Source organism: Anticarsia gemmatalis, chromosome 27, assembly GCF_050436995.1.
Source record: "Anticarsia gemmatalis isolate Benzon Research Colony breed Stoneville strain chromosome 27, ilAntGemm2 primary, whole genome shotgun sequence".
In the NCBI taxonomy this organism is placed as follows: Eukaryota; Metazoa; Arthropoda; class Insecta; order Lepidoptera; family Erebidae; genus Anticarsia; species Anticarsia gemmatalis.
The window spans coordinates 4,684,751-4,702,991 of NC_134771.1; the positions used below are offsets into that span (position 1 = coordinate 4,684,751).

An 18,241-nucleotide genomic window follows, 5' to 3' on the forward strand; every position below is an offset into this window, starting at 1 on the left:
GCATACAAGAAACCTGATTCCACCCCTCTGCTGCCGCCGGAACAGCACAGAGTAGGTTTATGTAGAGACTGTAGTAATGTAGAGTTACTTTAAATTGAAATTTTACTTAAAATTTTTGACTGTTATATTACTAGGCATTGATCTACCTCCGAAAAGAGAGAGAGTTACCTACAATTAGTCTACTATTCGCTATAAGTGCCAAATATGCATTGCATTTTCTAATAACTGTTTAAAGGACTCTCAGTTAAGTGAAGTTCGCTTATGATATTTTCTCTCACTATTACAAAGGTGATGATAATTTCTACTATGGTGTGGTAGGTGTCAGAAATACGCATTTTATGTTGCTTCTAATGTTTCAATTCCTTGTAATTAGTAGCGAACGTACGTGTGGACTACTACTTAGATGATTCGAATAGGTATTGGACTAGCCCAGACAGAGTTTATGGGACATAGGAGTTGAACACGAATCGTGGTTCACGGTTATAAAGAGCCAGTACTTATAATTTCTGAAAATACTTATCACAAAGCATTTTTATTAATTCTAATTTCTTCATATTTATTATTATGTTAGTTCAAATGGTTCGTTGCAATCACAAGGTTGTTGAAGAAACCATAAGAATGAAAAAGTAGAGTTTATTTAATCTAATTAAATTAAGAGCCGGTTTCCAGAGAGACCGATGGCTTATGAAGTTATAATATATCTGTCAAATATAGTACAATAGTCCATTGAAATGTTACATGAGATTTACATTTATTAGAGGACGCAATTTTATTTTTGGAACATGTAGGGGGGGTCAATAGAAGCTTAACTTGAAGTTTGTGGGGTCGCCACCCTTGTCCGCCGGCCGCCATCTTGGAAAAGGGGGTGGAAACACTTTTTTCGCTATATCTCGGAAACTATGCGTCTTACAATAAAATTGTAAAAGCATAATTTGTAGCAAATTATTTTGCCTACAAATATGTTTAAGAACTTTTTGCCCTAAATTAACAATTAAAGAAGTTATAAGCAAAAAATTGCAATTTTTTTTATAATTATTTTCTTTATTGCTATATAACTTTTTTTAGCGACAGCCACGCGGATGGATCTCTGAGGTTAAGCCACGCTTGCCGAGGTTGTTTTGTGGATGGGTGACCATCTTACACGTATCGAGTTCCTCCCTGTTTCGGAAGGCACGTTTAATTGTGGGTACCGGCTGTCATTTTCGAAGATATTTGACAGTCGTTAACAGTACTCAGAAGCTTGAAAGTCTGACAACCAGTCTTAACCAGGGGTATCGTTTTATATCCCAGGTAAATGGGTTGTGGAGGTCAAATAGGCAGTTGCTCCTTGTAAAACACTGGTATTCAGCTGCATCTGGTGAGACTGGAAGCCGACTCCAGCATAGTTTGGAAAAAAGGCTAAGCTGATATGAATAAATTAAAAAAAATAACTCAGACCAATCTTGTAGAGTATTTTTCGAGGAAAATTTTGCCTTATATTTTTTTTAATTTCATTAATTTGAAACTCACTAACAGCGCTCCAAAATAGACCGGATTTGGAAAGAAATTTTTTCTAAAAAAAAATTCACTATTTTGCTTATAACTTCTTTAATTGTTAATTAAGGACAAAAAATTATTAGACATATTTGTAGGCAAAATAATTTGCTACAAATTATGCTTTTACAATTTTATTGTAAGACGCATAGTTTCCGAGATATAGCGAAAAAAGTGTTTCTACCCCCTTTTCCAAGATGGCGGCCGGGGGACAAGAGTGGCGACCCCACAAACTTCAAGTTAAGCTTCTATTGACCCCCCTACATGTTCCAAAAATAAAATTGCGTCCTCTAAGAAATGCAATATTCGGCCCTCAAATTGTAACATTTCAATGGACTACAAGTATCATGTCAAAAATACCAAAGTTAGCCCTCAATTAGACTCATCTGACCGTTAAAAATTAGCTGCAAGTTTTATTCAATACTAGCTGACCCGCGCAACTTCGCTTGCGTCACATAAGAGAATCATAATTTTCCCCGTATTTGTAACATTTTTCACTGGTACTCTGCTCCTATTGGTCGTAGCGTGATGATATATAGCCTATAGCCTTCCTCGATAAATGGGCTATCTAACACTGAAAGAATTTTTCAAATCGGACCATTAGTTCCCGAGATTAGCGCGTTCAAACAAACAAACAAACAAACAAACAATCAAACAAACAAACTCTTCAGCTTTATAATATTGGTATAGATTGAAGTTGTATCCTGAAAATTTGGAATGTTAAAAAAATGTTAGATATGTAACCAATCTCAACCATGCAGAATTATTTCTCAATATCTGCAAGTGAGTATCGTTTTCTTTCATTAAAATTGTAAAAAAAATCGTAATTTCTCTGCCTACCCACACTAACCTACAATCCTGAATCGCGATATCGAAGTTTTCACGACGTTTAGAACGCGAGCGAGTATTCGCCGCATCTCTTCAGGGAGTCCGCGCCACAAGGTAAAGTGGTACCGTGCACCCACTTCAATGAAATGCACTGCACAATAAACTAGACCTTATTCCGTGATGCATAAGACACAAAACAACTTCAACATTTGCCATTCTGTCGACTAGATATAATTGCTAGACTGTATTCGAAATACCCGCGACGCCTTAGAATGACGAATGCTTGAACTTACAGAATGCTTACAGCACCTGTGTGGTAACTTTGACTCCTCTTTTTACGGTTTTTCTACGTTTTTCGGAACATTTTACGGTTTTTTTTCGTAGTTTTTTTTCGATGACATTTGAGAACGATTGACTTGATTGCACTTACATAGCTGATGGGATCATGACAATTAAAAAAAAACTTGTTGCTTAAAAACTTTTTGGTGACAACTTTTTGACCTATTTATTATTTTTTTCACATAAATAAATTGCCTGTCTTAACAATGAGCAAAGTTAGCCGAACTGAATCTTCAAAACTATCGTAAATCGTTATCAGATTCTTTCCAGATTAATTTATTAACATGAATTATAAAAATATGTCTAAATCTAATGATATTTTCATCAAGGAAGCAATGAGGAATACTTTATTCTCTACAACGCCATCTACTTGCGTTTTATTGTACTTAACAAGTCTAAGAAGTTAAGTATTAAATATCTAATTCTTATGACACTACTGGACTCTACCTTCAATGTAGAGCGAATCAACTTGAAATCCGCTAGGCAGCGTTTATTATAAAAGATACTTCTGACCCGTTTCTAGGTTTTAATTAGGTCAGTTACTGTATCATTATCTATCCCTATCAATATTTTAAAATTAGGTAGGTACCTACCTACCTGCGGTTACTACTATTCTTCTTTTTTGTGCGTAAGTCTAAAATACCTATAACCGAAGTATATTTTCAAATCATTTTAGTTTTCAACACGAATTTTATAGAAAAAGTAATTATAGCAATACGTTTGGGTGAAAAAAAAAGAAAGGAATAAAAAAAATCTTGACGAATATTTTTGGCGGGAAATTCTAGATTTGTAAATTTACAGACAGCAAAATGCAGAGCTTAAACAATAACAAAAAATGATACGCTAAAATGTATGTTACGCAAAGCATTTCCAATTTTTTTGCATCAAAGAAATTGCATTTTGTCTCTATTTCGTATCGTCTAGGCTGAATAGATACTACCCGAGCCAGCCGCGCCCCCAGGGGGCAAGGACCTCGGACTCCACTGCGCAAGTCATAACAACGTCAATTTTTACTTTGTCAAATTGTTCAACGCGACAACAATTATTACAAAATGATTTATTATTAATTTAAAACGTGTTTTATTGTTAAAAACGTGTAGAATATATTTTAACACGTGCCCGGGGGAGTTGTGGAAAAAAGGAGTTGTGTTGAAGGTAATTTGACGCGAGTGTAACAAAAAAATATTCGCAATGGTTTTGTAGTCAAGATTGCAGTTTTTTATTAAATTAAAGCCAATAGTTTTGCATTGAAATTGAAACATCCATTGTTTAGAACTAGTAAAAAGTATTTGCATCTTTTAAACCTTTATTTATCTGGAATAGGGGCAGATAGCTTAATCTTTAATTCCTTCCTTGTTGGTCCGGCTGCATAATACAACTACAATCTTATCAACTGCATCTATTTCCTTGTACCTATATGGTAATAGTTTAGGACAGTATCCAATAAAAGTAGTTTGAAAAGGTCTAAAAAATAAAAAAATAAATAGATCAAAATAATTTAATTAGAAAGAACGCTATTTTAATAGCATCACTTCCGATAGCAAAATAAAAGAAAATAGGGTAGTAGAGGCATTTTGGACATAAAATACCTGTGTAACTATCATACCTTCCTGTACAAATACTATTCGGCCTTTCTTTTATTATAGAACACTAGACTTAATAATATGTCCAATTAAATATGCAGCCAGATAAATAATAAAAAAACAAAAAGCACAATGCAAAACTTTTTTCTATTTCTTTTCAGATAAGATGGCCACCGGTGGTTCCGGTGCAGTATTCTTTCTTGGAACACGAGCGCACTACCAGGTAAATTATTAAGCTATAATCAAACAAAACTGATAATGATACTAAGAAAATATCCTTCAAGCGAACTGTTGCTAAACTATAGGTACAATTCCGGTAGCCTGAGCGACAGAATTTTATGTCAATGTAGGGAACATAGATTCGATTCTTGCTTATGGTATTTGCTCTCCGCTCAATAAATCCGTGATTTAAAGAAAAACTATTTAACTGATTAAATCTGCCAGGTCCTTTCGGTAACAACAAACAATTCGTTAAATCAATTATTAATCCTAAATCGCATTGATTTAAGTCTTTGCAGCATAACGCACAAAAATCAGATACGAAAACAAACGCTATTGGTTCCTACAAATATTAACTTCAAGTTGGTATCGAACCCTCATGAACTATTGCGTCCTGAAAAACGTTCAGCCTCTTTGACATGAGCCTCAAAAACTGCAATTTTACGCCATTAAAAATCCCATTTTCTTTCACAGGTCCTAAACCAGCCAGAAACCCACTTCGACGTGGAAAACGGCAACACATCAACCGAAACCATATACCAGAATCCCTCAGTTCAAGAACTTTGGCCGCGGGATCAGGCGTCTGTCACCTCGGTCCAAGAACTTTGGCCGCGAGACCAGGCCTCCGTGACGTCTGTTCAGGAGCTTTGGCCGAGGGATCAGAACGCTTCTATGACGTCTGTTCAGGAGTTGTGGCCGAGGGAACAGAAGCTCGAGGTGGATAATGAACGCTGGGGGTATTGTGATCAGACGGAAGTCACTCGTGAGTAGTTTTATATGCTTTTTATTTGGTATTTTCGATTTAATAGCGTTTAAGCTGATATAAATATGGTAGTTTGACCTAAATGTCGCTAACATTTAGCGCCTCAGAAACCGGCTAAACCGTAATAATTGTGCTCAGCCGGTGTTTGCTACTCATAGCGTTATATCCTTCTTACTGAGGGGTATCATGTTATAACCCAGGTACCTGGGTTGTGGAGGTCAGATAGACAGTCGCTTCGTATAAAATACTGGTATCCAGCTGTATCCGGTAAGACTGGGAACCGACTCCAGCATAGTTGAAAGAAGGGCTAGACTGACTTATCAAAGAAGTCATTCATAATCTCTTCCTCCTTGTTACAGTGACCACGGAGCGAGAGAAGCCAGAAGGGGCAACTAAAAGACTTCGTCGTCGTACGAGCGAGACGGCACTATGTGACAGAGACGACATGAAGCCGGCACTTCTTAACTCTGTTAACGACAGGTACCTATTCTAATTCTTTTTCTTTATCTTCTTTTAAAAGACAACTCCCGCACTAAGGATTGCTCTTGTGTCGCGGGGACTTTTACAAACATACAAATAACGGACACAAAGTTCAACCATATGGTATGGAGTCTGCTGAGTCACTGCATATGGTGTTTCATGGCTATAGTTAGTTTCTTTAGCTGGTGTAGAATGATTGAGGTTGGATCAAAATCTAAATTTATTATCATTTTTATAGTAAAAATAATGATAAAAAATGTTTAAAATATAGTAATTTTACCATTCACTCGAAGACGATGTTAAATACTTAGTAAGTATAGCTTATATTTATCCGCATCGAAAAAAAACGTACACAAAAACCACTCATTATAGGAGTAGGTAGTATAGTTACTACGGAATTTTGAAATTTTACATAAGCTATTAAGATTAACTCTTAGTAACCTGAGTTCCGAAGGGTCTTAAAGAATATAAATTTCACCCATGACTGTCCCAGCGATTCTCTACCACTATCGACTTTCGACAACCGGCTAGCTATCGCGAAATTTGTATTAAAATATGATCAGCGCCTTTAACGGGGGCTGTAGCAACGATATTCGCAGGACATATTTTGAAGTGTCGATTTATATTTACTATTGGCTTTTGAGAATCGCACTACTGATACAAAGAAATCTATAATGGATACAGTCAATCTGGGTAACTTTAAATAAAAGCAACACAATTGATAAAAGTTTATTTTAGTTTTGCAAACTTTTACCAATTGTGATGGTTTCATATGAAAAAATAATCGAAACTAGTTCATATTCCCACTGTCTATGTTACCCAAATGATTCAAAGTTACCCAGATTGACGTTACAGTTTTTTCCCGTCTGTTTGTATGTCCCGTCTGCTTCCACCTGGATTCTCCTACATGTAAATAGTGACTTTTCTAAATAATCCCTTTTTTTTCACAGTCCACCACAAAAGAAGTGCACAAAAGCGCCATTATTCACGTTCCTGATGTCCCTGGCGCGACGCAAGCGCAAGTTAGACACAGACGATATACAGTACCTGCACCACATCGACAACGCGCTCGGTGGGTGCACTTATAGAGAGTCTTGCAGGTGTCTCGATTGTCAGGTGAGTGATGTTACTGTAGTTTAACGACCGTTGTCGATAGCTTATCTTTAGTAGCTACTGCTATCTATAGGATTATCCAATTGGAGGTACCGCGTCCTGGCTACTTTATAGTGACTGTTGAAGGAACACCGTCAGGTTTTTAGTCGGTATGCCCAAATTTAATAGCCGGAACGCCTTGCCGGCGGGAGAGGCCGACAGACCCCCGCTACCTCCCTGGAGCGGGACATGCAGTAATGCATTTTCCTGACGAAAAAAAAAATCCATAGTAAAGATTTTCCATATATTCATCCGACGTAGAAAAAAGGGTTTTTTAAAGACCTGTTTCCAGTTAATATTTAGTGCTAGTTCGGTAAGGTTATTGAAAACGGTCTTTAATTTGACCGCCACGGTCGGCTATACTCGACAAATCGGAACGTGCTCCCGACACTATGTTGTAGTCGACATTTGCCGACGAAAGCGTTGTGAACAGTTTCTGATTTGTCGAGTATAGCCGATCATAATAATACGAGGGAAGGGGTTAAGCCTTGAGTCCACCATCCGGCCAATTGCGGGTTGGGGACTAATAAAACTAGCTTTATCTGAAGGAAATACGGTCGATAAACGTACCTACTACAGGAAAAATAAAATTGACGCAAATAAAAATAATGAACCGAATATTCCGACTGCGTTATTAATAGTGACGCGATGCTTATCTAAAAATATGTAAATCTAAATGCGGTAATATAGGTAATTCAAACCCGACTGACTGACATACTGATCTATCAACGCACAGCCAAACCACTGGACGGAGCGGACTGAAATTTGCCATGCAGGTAGATGTTATAACGTAGGCATCCGTTAAGAAAGGATTTTGATCAATTCTACTCCCAAGAGGATAAAATAACGGATGAAAGTTTGTATAAAAATTCTGTCCTGACACAAACTACGCGGACGAAATCGCGGGCAAAAGCCAGTTTTAAGATAAAACGAATTAGTCACAGGTATTTCGAGTATCGTACGAGAGAGATATCGAATTAATTCGGCCACTGACCTAGAACTTAGGTCATCAATGTCATGCGTGATAAATATGACGAATCGCGAAATATTATGATGATAATAATACTTTTTGTCTGATTAATTTCGGTCGGATTTCGTGTCATAGTTGTTTTACTTGTAGGTACTACTACCAATCATATGGCAACCTAGTTTCAAAGTTGTTCACGCCGCCCGAAAGGCCTTTGACATGGCTTAACAACTGTTATATTAATTGACAACAGCCGGAACCGACTTTTTACGTACCCTTCGAAGCATGGAGACCCTCTGTTCAAATAACACTATGGTCAACCATCTATGCAAAGACCGCGCCAACGGTTGCTTCTCCCACAGATCGTTAGATGTTATGACGTAGGCATCCGCTAAGACAGGATTTTGATCAAGTCTACCCCTAAGGAGATAAAAAGTTTGTATGACTATTCTGTCCTAAGCCACAAACCACGTGGACGAAGTCTCTGGCAAAAGCTAGTTGGTAATAAAGATCATGTATATGAATGACTATTACTATGGCAAATATCGCCTATTATTGTAAGAATATACTGATGCATATAATGATGTAATACTACATAATTAGATCATCTATTTACTCAAAGGTCATGTAATAAATTTATTTACATTTCCTTCTTGCTTACATCATGGTTAAAAGTTATTAATACTTTTGTTACAGTACATAAGTAAGGTTCAGATAAAAATAGATTTTTCCTATTTCTTATCGTAAATCGTAAAATGATAAAGTATATGAATAGGTATTTTTATCAATGAGTAAAATGCCTCTCTGAGTCCGTATGACTGTTTGTGATAGCTCAAAAACTGCTCAACTGATTTTGATGAGGTTTTCACAGAGCGACACATTGATAAATGAGGAAGGTTTAGGTATGTTATACGTGGAGTTTTGTGTTAATTCCCTGAATTATGATGATTGTAGAAGATTTCGATGTATGTAGAAAAAAACTTCAATTTAATATAATGTAATTTCGATTTTTATTGGATTTTTAATAATATATAATAATAGATTTTACATGTCTTGAACTGGCGTTAGGTTAGTCTTATACATACGACATAAAAGTCGGCGCGTAGTCGCAACATAGCTATAACACAAATTATTCAATATTAAAGCTTCTTTGCTTCGTTAAACATACATTAAAGCCTTATCGTAAAATCTGAACACATTAGGCTGGTTGCACAGTTGCGATTTTGTCGCAAGATTAAAAGAAGCCTTAGCAAAAGACTAATAAAGGCTAGAAAGACAGCTATGCTGTAAACAACATGTACAACCAGCCTAATGTTTAAAACTTAACCGTAAAAAACAAAATCAATCCACAAATTTGTCAATATCGTACTCTAATGTATCCGTAGAGTCAGTCTCTACAACGTCAGTTGTTTTCTTCCGTTCCTCCAAACGCAGGCACTTAAGACATTTCTCTCCCTTACGTAGCCAACAACCTCTGTGGTACATTGAATTGCACTTATCGCACATCAACGCTCCACTGTCAAATGGATATAGAATCTCGTTATTCCCACACACTTCACAGAGATATCCTTTACCGGAACATAATGCGCAGTTTGTTATATGTGAACGACAAACTTCTGTCAATTCTGTCAGTTGGGTCTCGAGAGAACCATCATTAATGGCTTGTAGATGAGCCATACTGTATTTCTTGTTAACGTCTCCAAGCTGTACGAATAAAGGTGACAGTAAGTTTGTACCTTCAGTGCAAGCGCACAAGTATCTCCGCATCCATTCCAAGTCTCTCCTCATCTTATGAACCCATTCTAACTCAGCAATGAAACTGAATAATCTTGAATTTATGCTCTCTATATCTATGTAGGGCCTCGACCATGATAAATTCAGCATTTGGAAGGCTAAACGTGACACATATCGCTTCTCCCAGTCCCAATTGTGGACTACTCTTGCTGGGATCGCAGATAAATCATTCCAATGACATGTAGCACAGAAGTAAAGGCCAGTGTAATCACATAACCGAGGTTCATTCCATGTGTCTTTGAAGGTTAAAGCAGTTTGACACTCAGCACACTTATAATCTTGAGCTGCAAGACCTCTCTCAGGACATATACTCATTTCGAAACTGCCTTTCTCTGTCATAACAACATGAGCACACACTCTACATATATGATCCACGCATTTATAATGACACAGGTAGCCACAGTCATTGCATATGTAAGAACTCTGTACAATACTCCAAATAACACCACTACAATGATCGCAGTACTGTTTCCTGTTTGTAGGATTGATTTGCTGCTCGAAATGATGACCTTTTATCGATACACGGACTCTAACCTGACCGTCATTGTCCTTAATATCTTCTAAACGTAATCTCAGTTCAACCAAGTACCTCACCAACCATTTTCGTTCGTCTGAACACTGCGGGCTGCTTAAAACGAGTTCCTTACACTGATTTATCGCTTTCTCTATCTCCTCTTTCGTCGCTGAGCTGTGTATCTTCAATTTCTTGTTCGCAATCGACTTCGGGATATAATTCGAGTCGTAACTTTCGTCTGCCGAAACGCAACCCGAAGTAGAGGAAGATGAAGCTCTCGATGTTATTTCCACGCTGGGACTGCAGCATATCAAACTGTTTTTATATTTAGGCGAGTCATTAGCTATCGCTGCCGCCATGGTCAAATAATTTGCATTTATTTTTACACAACAAAGGAAGTATCAGTTTGTTTCATTTCAATGGTAAGACGTATGTTTGTCGATGACACTGTTGTTTTTCACGTTATGGCGTTGGTCCGTCACTGCTATCTGACGTTACGTAGCATCTCAAATAATGATTCGTAAATATTATGATTGAATTTATAATTATTTTTTCACAATAAAAATAGTGTCGTCATTTTTGACAGATGAAATAATTATCTCGTATTCGATGTTGCGAGGTTGGTGCTACTGAATAGAACGTTCCGTTACACATTATCGCACAGACGTTTACTTTCGTTCTTAATATTCTCAGTTTTTGTGAATAATAAATATGTATCACTACATTAAAAAAGCAATCTATTTAAAATATTCAGTTTTCTTATTGTAATTTCAAACAATCAGTAATAATCACAAAGTTTAAAGCGTGAAGACCCTTCAAAGTTTGGTTACGCCTTGTAGCGGGACGTTACCGCGCAAGCGTACCAACCTAACGATTGATTTCTTGTACTTCTGTCAACAGGGCTACGTTTAGTTGATGTCAAATACAAAGTTAATCCTACGTTTCATTGTCTTACAAAATTACGATATTTATTGTCGTCATATGGCTTAATTAGGTATTTTCTATAGATTTCAAAAGCCCTATCATGTTGATTAGAAACTGAAACACACTTTTACTTACATAAAAATCAGTTAATCAACAAAGTTTTACATATAAATCATAATATAGGTAATAATTTTAAACAAATCAGAGTTTATCATAAGTTACCTACAATCTATGACTTGGTTACTAATGAGGTCATCCGCTATATGCGTTGTAATAACCTAATTGACCACATTTAATGAGAATGACCTACGATTAACACGTGCAGTAGGAAGACCCTTGTTTGGATATTACGTAGTACTAGAACTACTTATCTAATTAGTTTGAGTGACTTAGACCTGTAGTAAAGAGTAGTAAGTTCAAAGTTTGATTTCATGATTAAGCACAAATTTTATGGATTTCTCGCTCAAAAACTAGGTACATAACCTTTAGCGTGTACCAACTGTGCAAAAACCTAATTGTAGGACTACCCCATTTTCAGTTAAAAATGGTAATAAAAGACTTTCGATGATAGGGAGTGGAGATTTTTGAGCCGTTAATTTTATTTACTTTGGTATTCCCTACTCTGATTGAATGAGCGTTAATAACGTTTTAAATAGATTTGCTTTTGTAGTATAGTAACTTATTTATTCAAGATTGAACAATGCCTAGTTAATTAGAGTTTATCGCGTCTAGACCGACGCTACGTAGGGACTCTGTTTTATAATATGTAGGTAAGTAGGTATGCACTATTCATGTATGCCTCTTTGGCGAGATCATAGGGTCTCAGGTTTCGATTTTCAGGTCGGACGCTTTGCCCTGCTACTTTTGTGCCGGCTATTGGTGTTTTATATCAGAACATTTCTGAATAGTAGCGATTGGCTCGCCTACTATTACATGAGACTAATATTGTTAATGGCGAAACGTGGGTGCATCTATACACCTATTCTACACCTTCGGATATAACTGTTGTAATATTATGTATGTCAAAAGATCAGATTAGAAATGGCAGAAACACGTTCTCCTCACTTAATTATCATTCTACATTAATCAAAGGTCGCCTGGCTGTCGGTCATGCATTCTGCGTTAAGGTTATCGCCGTTGCCGCGTGTTGGGTTCGATACCCGGGTGAAATTAAATGTCTGATTGTATGACTCATGTTGTTTTGGGTCTGGGTAAAGTTTGTGTTTTTGTGATTATCTTTAGTTTACGATATGGTGGGTTTTTTGTTAATTTATTTACTTTGAAGTTTGGGATTTTTACATGGCGATTAGGTACCTAAGCTCTGTTGAACTTACTTTCGGATATTATCTATATTTTTAGTAATTATGTCCCACTGATGGGCTAGGGTCTTTCTTTCCAATCGAAGGAAGGGGTAGGTATACCTGGAGTCAAGTCCGGCTTGGGGACTTTGCATTTCTTCAAGACCTATGTTAATAAACTCTCGGATTTGAAAAGTTTTATCACAATGTTTTCCTTCACCGTTAGAACATATTATAAGTATTTCTAATACACACATAACTTTGAAAAGTCGTAAGTGTATTGCCTCGGATTCGAACCGTGTACCAGTTTCGCCAAAAACGCACTCAGTTGTTACAGCGTATACATGAAATTTAAATTACAACTAGCTGACCCGGCAAACGTTGTTTTGCCATAAAAAAAAAGTGTCACTTAGGGGCATGAAAAACAGATGTTGGCCGATTCTCAGACCTAGGTACTCAATATGCTCACAAAGTTTCATGAGAATCGGTCAAGCCGTTTCGGAGGAGTACGGTAACGAAAACTGTGACGCGAGAATTTTATATATTAGATATATCTTTGTACAGAGCCGCTACTTCGAGTGCGACGACAGCGATGAGGAGGAAGACTACAGTTCAGACGACAGCTACGTGCCGCGGTACATCGCTCAAGTGATGGAGGCCCAGGAGACGGTGCAGCCGCCACCCCCGCCCGAGGAAGACGAAGATGATGAGGTGAGGTTTCCATACCAACACTAAGTGCAGGTGACTCTATGACACGGTTGATGGCGTATAACAATCTGAGTAGTGTTTGGTATGACTCTAGATATTTCCTTTTAAAACACTATTCAGTCAACTGAGAGTATGGTGTCTAAGTGCGTATGTACATAATACACAGTTAACTTTCGATATACTCATTCTTATAGTAAGGTGGGACGGATAACCGATATAACCAGGTCAGGAGCATGACCGCTGGCTTTACATGCTTTTCGAGGCACGGAAGTCTACATTTACTACATTAAGAATTTATAGCCAGAAAAAAAAACTCCATTTAGGATACGAACCTGAGACATCTCGCGGCTATCGCATATAGTTTCTACCAACCGCGCCACAAAGGCGATCTCAATTTAAGAGACAATAGAACAATTTCGTAAATTGTTTTTATATCGTTGTACAAGCCAGTCAATAGCTGTACAGTCGGTACTGTCGAGTATCGAAAGTTTGACATTTGGAATGTACTGCCAAAATAGTTCTTAAGACACCTGTTAGAGGCGCTGATTAGATTTTCATATAAAACTAGCTGACCCGGCAGACGTTGTTCTGCCATATAAAAAAAGTGTAACTAGGGGTATGAGAAATAGATTTTGGCCGATTTTCAGACCTACTCAATATGCTCACAAATTTTATGAGAATCGGTCAAGCCGTTTCGGAGGAGTATGGCAACGAAAACTGTGACGCGTGAATTTTATATATTAGATTTCTCGATGACAAGCCACTTATCGGTAGTCGATAGTGAATCGAGCTACAGAGCTGTCTAAAGGTAATAAATTCTGTTCTTTCCCAGGTGTTCATAGACACGGTCCCCGGCGACAACACATCGACAGACCTACTCTTAGACACGAAGATGTCGGTCTCGAGCGACGAGACGACTGAAGCGACGGTCTCTGAAGCGGAACACAACCTTCAGCTCGAGGTGGCCGCCGGTACACCGGTACTCTTGAACTATCTACTTACACATCCTATTACTTGTGCTATACAGTAGATTGTAAAGGACTATTAGAAAATCTGTAGCGCGGTTTCCTAGTCTTGATACTATTGAAGAACAAAGAGTTAATGAAATTCTGACTAGCCTTTTTTGTTATAATCCATTACTGTCCCTTCTGGGCAAGGGTCTACTCCCAATCGAGAGAGGGGTTAGGCCTTGAGTCCATCACGCTAAGTGCGGGTTGGGTTATGACTAGTCATACATATTTAAAAAAAATTGAGACGTGGTTTTTCCTTTTCCGAATAAAAGATGTCTTCAAAAGCATTCAACTTTGGTTATTACATTTGCGTCAGAACTCAAATTAAACATAGTCGTGACGACATGAGACGTTTCAAATGATTGAATTTTTATAGACTACCTTTGTAGCCTATGGTAGTATATTATAATATGCGTAAGCTAAACACACAGTCTCGAGTTCCATTCCCGGGTGAGGCAAAGTAGTATTTTCTCATTTCTATTAGAACATTTCTCAATAGTCGCCCGAAGTTTAGTAACGTGATCAGTAGATGACAATAGGACTATTACATGGGACTACGTTTTTATAATTTATATATATTACGGGCTGATCAATAGTCGATAGTAACAGGAAATCGCGCTTCAGGATACGAGTGGCACCGGGCAGGGGAGACTGGCGTAAACGGGTGGAGGTTATATTGTCCTCAAATGGGTAGAAAACAGAATGGTGATGCGGTAGTTTGGTAGTAGTTCTTTTGAAGTATGGATAATCTGACCATATTTTACGTGGGATGGGAGAAGCGGAACAAATGATTGGTTTATAAAATTTATTTGGCGCAAGGGCAATGCTAGACTTATTGTTTCATAAGGGATATTGAAAATGCGGAACTTCGATCTAGATAAACTCAAATAAATAAATAAATTAAACTCATTACTGTCCCACTACTGGGCAAGGGTCTACTAACGTAATAAGGGTTAGGGCTCGAGTCCACCAGGCTGCCCATGTGAGGGTTTTGAAGTTCAAATAAGGGTATGTATTTGGGGTCAATATTTATCCATACTTTAAAAGAAATTTATGCTTTTAATGAAAATCGTAGGTCTTTGCCTTAAATCTCCATACGCCATAAATGTCCTACTAAATAAAAAAATCCATTTATCCGTTTTTTTAATTAATAGATTAATCAAAATCAGTATTAAAATGCTTCAAACTCTCTGTGTCGGTTTAACTCGAAAACTGCTGAAATTACTATTTTAAGCTTAGAGCCTAAATGTGTACGAATTTTAATCTTTAATAGGTATTTGTGTAAAGAACCGTTTCAGAATTTATAAGTATGAAAAACAAGAAAATTTTATTATTCCTGATTCTTATGAGTTCGATTTCTACTAGCCACCAGCCTAGCCTTTCTCCTAACTATGTTGGAGTCGGCTTCCAGTCTCACCGGATGCAACTGAATACGAGTGTTTTACATGGAGCGACTGTCTATCTGACCTCCACAACCCAGTTACCTGCGTTATAACACGGTACCCTTCGGTAAGACTGGTTGTCAGACTTTCAAGCTTCTGACTACTGTTAACGACTGTCAAAGATCTGTGAAAGTGACAGCCCGGAAACCACTTTAACGTGACTTCTGAAACACGGATGAACTCTGTAATTCAATGAATATTGGGCGAGCGTTGCTTAACTTAAGAAATCGATCCTTTTAAATCTATATTTCTTCTATATCTCTGCTTATAAATACTGAAACGTACGCCAAATGTAATAAAAAGTTTGCATTAACTATCTAATTGTAATAAATATAATTAATAAAAAAAGGGTAATCTATGTATGTATAGTTGTACGATGGTAATGGGCTTGCGTCCTTATTAGGAACTGAAAATGTATGGGTGAAAGGTAAAAGAAGAAAATAAAGTTGGTATGTTCGTGTAATAAATTTGAGTTGCCTTGGTCTCTCGCCAAATAGTACTGCATTTTTTTTGCAGAGAGAAATGAATTACTGGCAAACAGTGGAGTAGCTAGGTCGTCTGGGGCCCTAGTGCAATAATACTAGCACTCTCTTCACCTAAACTACAAAAATGGTTTGTAGATTAGGGGCCGAGTGCCTTCTGAGCTCGAGAACCTAGCGATATTGTAGCTTAACCACTGTTGACAGAAGAATATTACAAAAGTAAATAGTAGTACTGAAAATACGATTTATTGTGGCTACCAATAGTAGTTGTGAGCGCTGAATACTTTGTGGTGGGCGCTAGCTGTCCCCAAAGACAGTTATCAAATAATATAAAAGTATAAGTGTGTATAGGGGGCACTAGTATTAATTCTACCTTGTGCCCTCTTTTAAAAGGAACAAATATTACCAGAACTAAAAAAAATGGTAATTTAATATTATGTGAACCAAAATAGAACATTTTTTTTTATGTGCGGCCCAAGAATTTGTTCTTGTGAGCATTTAAAATTACTTTAGTACGATAGGACGGAGATCTACTCAAAATTGGCCTAAAATATTAATTAATTAAAAATGAATGAAATGAAGGTTTGGATGAAAATAAATGTTGAGAATATTGGAAAAAAGTATGTGTTGTATTTTATAATATCTATAGCTTAACTGTTTTTTATATTATTTATTTATTTTAAGTCACATTGTACCTGTATATTAAGTTATATTGTATATATACACTATTATTAAGTTTTAAAAGTCAAATAAGTACCTATATATATATTGACCGATTGTAACAAAAGTAAGTTCCTCTTCCTAGGTATCTACATATTTATCAACTTACCATTTTCAATAACTTATTATTACTGTCAGTAAGGGATAGGCCCAAAGATTAGTTGCCTAGATATACTTGCTATTTGTTGAAGATAGCAGTTGTTACCTAGCAACTAAACTACAGTAAGCCTAACCTTTACTGGAGTTTATTTATTGATTTGGTGGGAAATTCTTGTTATTCAGGATAGATTATATTTTTCAGTGTTATTTAAAAGTATTGTTGTCTATTTTAAAAGAGTATTAATCTTAGATTAAGTTATAATTCCGATTAGTTGTAGTACGTACCCTCCGAAGCACTAAGACGCTCAGCTTAACCCTAAGCGGCCACCCATCTATGAAAATAACGCGTCGTAGTTGCTTAACTTGGCTGATCATCTAGAATTCTAGGTTTTTTGTATGTTTGTTTGTAATGCATATACTAAAACTACTGTATCAATTTCAAAACATCTGTGAAAACTGTATTTAAGTTGGTGCAGTGGTTTATGCGTAATTCTGATATTGATTTTATTGCTACTAGTGTTATAAGGATCCCTTAAATTTCTAGTTCTATATTATTTTCGATATTATAGGCATTTAAAAATCTTATATGTGTTATAGATTAATTAAAATCCGTAGTATTATGTAGTGTAAGAAAAATGCGCCTACTATGTTTTAATAAACTCAAATTTAGCTTTGTAGAAATTATTTAAATAACAACTTCAATAAAAAGTTAGATAAAATTTAAACACCTGAAAAATTATAAACTATATTGTGTTTTGTCTCGTTCTTTCATAGGGTAAGTACGTTATGGGAGAAAGAGAGAAAACATAATTTAGTTTAACTGTTTCTGGGTGTTTAAAATGTAATTTTTTGAAAGTAAACTCTGTGTAAATGTATTAAATGCTTGTAATATATTTAGATGTAATAAATAAAATAAATAACAACGCTGCTATTTCTTTCTTCCATTTAAGTTTTGATAAAATTGAACTACATTAATGAAGCCACGAAAACGTTGGTACAACGATTTGAACATTTATCTAGGTGGGCAGATATGGCGGCGATGTTTGCCCAAAAATTGGGCAAACTAGAGATTGACCAAAAAATAACAAACTTCATTAATAATGTATTAAACAGTTAAATCACCCATATTAAATGCTCTGATTAAATTGAATGAATTGCCAATTTCATTCTGATTTAGGCAGACAAAATCTGCTTGGGTAAAAATTGCTGAGAAATCTCAAATTTTTTCACGATTCAAAATTCAGTTTCAGTCCGCAATAATTGCAATTTCAACACTGTTTACGAAAAAAATTGCACGGCGTGAACTTTTTGGATGAACCTAGAGTACAAGTTCAATATTTTTTCGTTAAGTCAGTCAACTACCCAATTGAGCATTTTTGAGATGTA

The 18,241-nt window shown here is 36.5% G+C and overlaps 2 protein-coding genes across 3 annotated transcripts; one reads left to right on the top strand and one right to left on the bottom strand.

Moving 5' to 3' along the window:
• Positions 1 to 3,713: 3,713 nt before the first annotated feature.
• On the top strand, positions 3,714 to 17,770 carry LOC142984644 (uncharacterized). Of its 2 annotated transcripts, none has more exons than XM_076132393.1 (7): positions 3,714 to 3,855; positions 4,445 to 4,506; positions 4,977 to 5,265; positions 5,625 to 5,745; positions 6,696 to 6,861; positions 12,959 to 13,105; positions 13,935 to 17,770. In XM_076132393.1, the coding sequence occupies exons 2-7, from the start codon at positions 4,450 to 4,452 to the stop codon at positions 14,130 to 14,132; spliced, it is 978 nt and encodes a 325-aa protein (XP_075988508.1). In that variant the 5' UTR covers positions 3,714 to 3,855; positions 4,445 to 4,449; the 3' UTR covers positions 14,133 to 17,770. The 2 variants fall into 2 exon arrangements, with proteins under 2 accessions (XP_075988508.1, XP_075988509.1); XM_076132394.1 differs by having other exon boundaries at positions 4,450 to 4,506.
• DEF8 (differentially expressed in FDCP 8 homolog) lies at positions 8,851 to 10,775 on the bottom strand. Its single transcript, XM_076132270.1, has one exon. The coding sequence runs from the start codon at positions 10,529 to 10,531 to the stop codon at positions 9,206 to 9,208; it is 1,326 nt and encodes a 441-aa protein (XP_075988385.1). The 5' UTR covers positions 10,532 to 10,775; the 3' UTR covers positions 8,851 to 9,205.
• Positions 17,771 to 18,241: the final 471 nt, after the last annotated feature.